Raw genomic sequence first — 7,181 nt, 5'->3', positions numbered from 1 at the left:
GGCAGTTCGGAAATATGAGTCAGCATAAAAAAATAAATGGTGCTTGCCACGTCAGCAACCCAGGTCACATCTCTGTCTCTCTCTCTCTCTCAAGCTCTTTAATTAGTCAACTATATGCGAGTCTTGGTCCAAATGCGCAAGCTTGCCGTAGTCAACCTGTTCAGTCACCACCATGCCAAGTCTTGGTCCTCCGTCTGTCTTCAATCTCAGCAAGAACATCACTTTTAGAGTAGCTTTGGGTTGCAGTCCCATTCATGAAGAGCAAGACAAGTTTATCTCTCTCTCTCACAGAAGCTCTTTAATTAATAATGACGACCAACACTCATTTACTTGAACTAAATTTTTTTGACATTAAGAGCATGGGGGAGATGATGACGTTGGTGAAGAGGCTAGAGCCGTGGAAGGCTATTCATAGGACGTCAAGAGATGTAAACCAAGTGAAGAAAATGTTAGAGATGATGAAGTTGGGTGGTATTGGTGGAGGAGGAGCTCTGGGACGTCAGGGGATCAGAAGGGAAGGAGGAGAAGGTTTTGAGAAAGCTAGAGAGAGAGAGAGAGAGATAACCTGGGTTACTGACGTGGCAAGCACCATTTTTTTTTTATGCTGACTCATATTTCCGAACTGCCACATCATTCAAATATGACCGGAATTACCCGGGTACCCAATCGGTGAAACATAATTAAAGATAGGTCACCATTTTGATACAAATCAAAGTTTGGACCCCAAACTGATAATTCACCATAGTTGGGTACCTTATAAAAAAATTTACCCCATTATTTTCTATCTAAACATTGTCCTTTGAACCAAATACTACAACAAATGAAAGAAGAAAAACCACATTATCAATACAAAAGATCAATTCTGTCAGTCTTGGACTTAACTCAGCATCTCCAAACTATGAAATTTCTTCCATCTCTTTGCAAGGTCTTTGCCTTCAAGCATTCTCACAGCCTCTTGACATCTTTGGCCGGTGGTCAGGGGATTCTTGAGTACATAATAAAGCAATATTTGTGAGGGACTACACCTCTGCCTTCACATACTTCTTCTGTAAATCAGAATCATCCAACTCGTCCAACTTATTCTTCTTAACAAACACTTTCACCTGAAATAGGAAGCAATGTCAAAATCAAACTTAAAACTGCTTCCTAGTATTATTTCAGTAATCATAATAATGTTCTGGTGATATCTCTGTTTATATCACCTCCTAAATTCCCATAGCATCATCACAGTCAAAAGATAAGGTTAACATAATTAGTAAGTGCTGCGGGGTTGCTGCTGCTGCTGCTGCTGCAAGAAACATTCAGTAAACAATTTTACCTGACCACTAAAGAGTACTTAATTATTAGGAAGATGATCTCTATGTAGAATACCGAAAATTAAGATGATTGGTATGGTGTTATCTTCTGATTCACAAAGCTATCAAAATAAACAATTACCTCCATAATGGCAAAGATCAACAATATTGTTAACTCATTGAGAAAGATGCCCTGACTATGGTCCAAACCTTTTTTTTTCCCCTTAAATTAAAGCCATTAGTGTATTTTAGATTAGAATCATCGTTCGCCTTGACTCTTATAATAATAAAAACAATGTTGGTTTTGATCACTAAACTAAATGAATTTATTCTTTTAGTTTAACAACAGCAAGTAATTTTAACCCATTCAGTTTTTTTGTTTTTTTTATTTTTTCACCCAAGAAGGATAACCAGACTTTGACATGCTTTCAAAAATAATATTACGATGGCCATGCATTGAACCTAAAACTAGATATATAGATTTAAAATGTTAAAATGATATAGTTAGTAACGGTAATCTAGATTACAAGTGTTAAGACAGGGACCCACCACCCTAACTTCTCCATAACCGCAGTTACAGGGAAGGGTTGATGGTGGTATATCAACTAGAGGGAAGCGTCTCCCATAGGCGATGTGGGACTATGGTCCTAAGCCACTGCGTCCCAACAACAAGATGGTAGATTTATATCAATGTTGGAGATAAGGAAGAGAATTCACACAAAGAATACTTATAATAACTGAAATAGACTTCACAATCTTCACAGAAAGTGGAGATGTGCAATTACAAGGTATGAAACATGAATCAAGCACAGCAAACTCAAACAAAAATTGCTTGCATCTAAACATTGCATCTCAAGTAGCACGGTGCTTTTTTGTAATAATTTACAAAAAGAAGAACACTAACAAATTTCTGTAGCCTTGATTGATCTATTGGACAATATCATCAAGGCTTAGAAAAGAAGAAAATAAACAAAGTGCAGACAGAAAGAGTTCTTTCACTTACATTATAGATCAGGTCATCTTGGACCAGATAACTCAACAGCACTATAATTGAAATTGGAAAAAGAGTTGCCATGAGATGAAGGTATCTGTAAGCGTAGATCTTGTTGCGTCACCGGCTCTAAATCCTGCCATTCCTCCCATCTCTCTGCAAGGCCCTCGCCTTCCAGCATCCTTACCACCTCCGCCATCCTTGGTCTGTCTGCCGGAGAACCTTGAGTGCATAGCAGAGCAACTCTGATGAGGGACTCTACCTCTGTTTCCACATAGTTGTTTTGCATATCAGGATCAATCAACTTGTCCAGCCTTTTATCTTTCAAAAGACTTTTCACCTGAATGGGAAATATTGATCATATGATTAAAAGTCAGTAGCTTTTAATCTATCACAATTTAGCATCTTATGACATCAAAAGCAAATGTGGCAACCAAAGTTCAACGTAGCATTGGTAGTTCAATACTAAATCTTAGAAAGGTCATTACTACAATTTTATGACTGACTATTTGGGATAGACTTTGAACGTCACTCACCGATCACTCAACATACAACTTTCAATTTATACTGCATGGCAATGTTATAAATGTAGATTACCCACATTCAACTGTATGACCATGCATACTAAAGAAAGAATTGACACTTAAATTCTAAAAAACATTTCTTCGAAAAAGCTAGAGTGTCGCACGAAGTGTAATTCTGAACTAGAAAACTACCAAACAATAGTTATTCCATAAATGAGAAAGCAAAATGTTCAATAAAAAACTGAGAAACATTAATTATGTTAGTTCTAATGAAAATGAAACAAGAGAATAAAAGCTCTTACCCATTCAAGCAACATGACATCATCATCATCATTTGCAAGCCGAGCAAGATCAAATGCCCTCTGCCCTGTGATGAGCTCCAAAAGCATTATTCCATATCCAAAAACATCAGTCTTCTCTGAAGACTTTCCGGTCGATATATACTCTGGAGCAATGTGTCCAATAGTCCCTCGAACAGCAGTTGTTACATGGGTATCCCGGTAGTTCATAAGCTTGGCCAAACCAAAATCTCCCACAATTGCCACAAATTCCTCATCTAACAAAATGTTGGCAGCTTTGACATCTCGATGTATGATCTTCGGATCACAATGGTCATGTAAGTATGATAGACCCCTCGCAGATCCAAGTGCAATCTGCCATCGAGTTGGCCACTCAAGTGAAGGTTGAGATGATGAACGCTCTGCAAAAGACCAATTAATCAAGTATCACAAAATAGCAATTTCTCTTGTGCTATATAACAGTTCCTTGCTGTCTCAAAAATAATATTTCAGGAAACAAGCAATTGAATATGCAATGCTTAGCAAGTTACAGGGATGGATAATGAAGACATAAAAAGTACCTCTCAACAATGATGCAACACTGCCGTTTGCCATAAAAGGATACACAAGCAACCGTTCTGTTTGTGTTAAGCAAAATCCCAAAAGCCGAAGTAGATTTCTATGGACAGCCAAGCTAATAATCTCAACTTCAGTCTGAAATTGAACCTCTCCTCCAGGGGTGCGCTCTTCTTTGAGTCTTTTTACTGCCACCAGTGTACCATCTGCAAGCCGTCCCCTATATACATTTCCAAAACCACCTCTTCCCAAGATGTTTTTTTTGTTAAAACTATCAGTTGCAACCTGTAGCTCTAGCAGGGAGAATTTCTTAAGCTGACCCAAATGAACGTCCAGCTCCTCTTCAGCTGCTCAAGAAAATCAATCAAAGATTTTAGAATTATAATGGTAAATACATTTTCCGGCATGTACATCAACTACTAACCAGGTATATCATAGAAATAGTCTCGTTGTCTATGACGAGACCACCATGCAAATCCAATGGCTGGAGCAGCAAAGAGCAAAGCCGCACCTGCAGCGATTCCTGCAGCCATAGTCCCAACGCTAGAGGCACTGTTACCTGTTGAAGAAAAAACATCAAATATAAGACTGATTACACTCTAATGTCCAGACAATCTTACCAGCGTACATTAAAACTGTGAATATCAAGAAGGATTCTAAAGCAAGTGAATGCCAGATTTTTGTACAGTCAATAGGTGCAAGTCATTAGTTTGACAAACAGACTCATTGGCAGCAAACATATATGAGGCTTAGTAACTAACAACTAGTTGGAAAGATCACCTTTAGAAGAGGGTGATGCAGGCTGGACTATTGCAGGCGGTGGAGAAAGCGGAGGAGCATTAGGACAAGACTTTTCCGTGTTAGGACCGCATAGAAGAGGGTTGCCTTTAAAACTGAAAAGTTGGGTCAATTGATTGGGTTAGCAACATCCAACTAGATCATCATACCATACTATCACTATTTTTTTTAAAAGATTAATTTTTTCTTTTTATAATTATCAAGAATTGTATAGGTAGAGCACCTGACAGGAGTGAATCGTGAGAAAGACCCAGTAACTGGAACTTCTCCAGATAGGTGGTTGTTTGACAGATCACTGCACATTGTTTTAGCATGAAAGACAGGTGATGTAAAATTATGAGAAATCCATGGCATAGACGGATGAAGAATATAAAAGGAAAAGGAACTTACAGAACTTGGAGATTGTTGATCTTTGTTAAATCCTGAGGAATTTTATCCGTCAAATTGTTATTGTTAAGTCGGCTATCCTTCCCCAGACATGTCAAGGACAAAGAAGGATTAAGTTATATGCAAAAAAAAAAAAAAATTGTAAATGTTCAAATGAGAGATGAGTCCATGTAAAAGATGGCAACAGTCTGCTCCTTTATTCCTGTTGGAATTTTTTTACCTGGACATTTTAAATTGTTCTGATATGACAGATAATGTAAATTTTGCAATTTCTTTAACATCTATTGTCAGTGATAAAGCAAGATTTTGCAGCTGAAAATAAACAATAACTACTAATGGATGTTACAATCATGAAAGTGAATTTAAAAGAATAATACATACAGGAACCGCAAATTTGTGAGCTTTCCTAGGGTGTCAGGAATTCCGCCAGTGAAGTTGTTCCAGTACAGATCCAAGCTCGCCAAGATTGAAAGATTTCCAAGTTCACTAGGAATTGTCCCACTTATGCTATTGTTGTAAAGTTCTCTGTCATAACACAATAAATAGCTAAGTAATCAAACAAAAATATAGATACAAAAAACAACTGACAGAAAGTAAAAGATTTAGTTGATTGTAAATAGCTTAATTTGAAAGAAATAGCTTAACTACAGTTTTAAAACCTGCATCAAGCAATGTCTAAATAGGATTATTCCCCTTCAAATCTACAACGTGAAACCCATACAAAATGCACAGATTTGCAGAGTTAGTGCATGAGAAGTTCCAATGAACTCTACCATTACATTAAATAACCACAGCGAAAGTAAATTAGTTCATCTTACAAATCAAAATTAAAACACAAACAGATATCTAGTGAAACAACTAAGAAGAAGATGTGAAACTGTTGAATTTTATAATCTTTTCTTGTAATTATTATGTTTCGCAACAAAATTGCTACTAAATTTTGAAGTACAACTACAGAGAACAGATGCAAAAAAATGTTGAATTTCATCTTCTCTGGCAATTATTATGTTACCCAAAAGCCTTTTCAAATATAGCATAGTGAATGAAAATAGCCAGGATCAAGATGTTCATATCAAAATGAAAATTTACAACAATGAAATTGATGAAAGTTCAAGACTAAAATACTTCATTCAAGAACGTACAAGTACTGTAATTTTTTTAGCTGACCAAGCTGAGGAACTAGTTTACCAGATAGCTCTGCATTTCCAAGATCACTGAAGAGGAAAGCAGAGGTCAAATTCTCAGTTAAAACATAGGCAATGCCCAGAAACTTCAATAACACAAATATAACATGAATCAAGAAAATACGTTGCTTACACTCTAATAACACGATCATCGGGATCACATGTGACATGGAACCAGGTACATGGATTCGGCAAGGTGCGATCCCAACTCTGTAGCACACCTTTAGAATCAATTAAGGCTAGATAAAAAGTGTACAATGCATCACCTATGAAAAAAAAAGGGCATCAACATCATAAGCATATGACTGAGAAACCAATAGAATGAATGGAATCTAAACAACTCCCCTCCAACTAGACACTTTATACTGAAATTCTATTTTCTTGTCAACATTTCTCCACTTCACAACAGCAATTTGCAAAGCAAGAATTTTCATGCTTGCATGTCTATCATTCAAGCATGATAAAGTAACCAATTCAATCAAATTAAAAGCACAAACAACATTGAGCAATAGAATTAAACCAAAAACATCACCTTGAATACCCCAAAGCAAAAAAAGGTAAACATATAATCCCCTTTACTTGAATAACAAAAAAAAAATCTATTCCCCATAAAAATCAGTGAAATGTCAGCTAGAGAACTGCAAATCAACACCAAAACCAACAACGAAGTCAACTCACCTTCATCATTAGCATAAACCCTAGATGAATGGTGGAGCACAAGAACCAAACAGAGAAACCAGAAAGCCATAAACTCCCACTTCAAAGCTGCCACTTTTCCGACGCAAACCCTCCTCCGCAACACCAATCGATTGAGATTCAATCAGAAAAACAATTCAATAAAACTCAGAAAAAAAAAACAACCAAATCTCCACCAAATTTTCTTCCAAAAATCAACGCCGGAATCAAAATCGAAACACTTGACTCGAGAAAAGTCCTCAGTAGACATGACAATCCCTTTCCTCGTTTCTCATCTCTTCGCGCGTAAGGTCGGGGAAGTAGATAGCTCGCGAAACAAGCAAGCTTAACCTGCAACTCCTACGTGGCAAAAATATATTGGGGTTTTGAGTGCTGGTTGAGTACACGTGGATGGTTCTTATTGGCCTTTGTTGAGTGCTCGGCGGCAGTGACTAAGTCACGACGCTCCGGTC

At 37.2% G+C, this 7,181-nt stretch overlaps 1 protein-coding gene across 2 annotated transcripts; it reads right to left on the bottom strand.

Annotated features, from left to right (window-relative positions):
* Positions 1 to 780: 780 nt before the first annotated feature.
* LOC120282318 (LRR receptor kinase BAK1-like) lies at positions 781 to 7,041 on the bottom strand. 2 transcript variants are annotated; one of them, XM_039289112.1, is made up of 12 exons: positions 6,712 to 7,041; positions 6,167 to 6,299; positions 5,992 to 6,063; positions 5,231 to 5,374; positions 4,853 to 4,924; positions 4,686 to 4,757; positions 4,445 to 4,557; positions 4,089 to 4,223; positions 3,670 to 4,011; positions 3,113 to 3,510; positions 2,299 to 2,626; positions 781 to 1,103 (listed from the first exon to the last, which is right to left on the bottom strand). In XM_039289112.1, the coding sequence occupies exons 1-11, from the start codon at positions 6,779 to 6,781 to the stop codon at positions 2,312 to 2,314; spliced, it is 1,866 nt and encodes a 621-aa protein (XP_039145046.1). In that variant the 5' UTR covers positions 6,782 to 7,041; the 3' UTR covers positions 781 to 1,103; positions 2,299 to 2,311. The 2 variants fall into 2 exon arrangements, with proteins under 2 accessions (XP_039145046.1, XP_039145047.1); XM_039289113.1 differs by lacking the exon at positions 781 to 1,103 and having other exon boundaries at positions 2,079 to 2,626; positions 6,167 to 6,243; positions 6,712 to 7,040.
* Between the last annotated feature and the right edge of the window lie 140 nt (positions 7,042 to 7,181).

This window comes from Dioscorea cayenensis, chromosome 18 (assembly GCF_009730915.1).
Source record: "Dioscorea cayenensis subsp. rotundata cultivar TDr96_F1 chromosome 18, TDr96_F1_v2_PseudoChromosome.rev07_lg8_w22 25.fasta, whole genome shotgun sequence".
NCBI lineage: Eukaryota > Viridiplantae > Streptophyta > Magnoliopsida > Dioscoreales > Dioscoreaceae > Dioscorea > Dioscorea cayenensis.
Note: the sequence above shows the minus strand (reverse complement) of the source record. Positions and strands in the feature narration are given on the sequence as shown.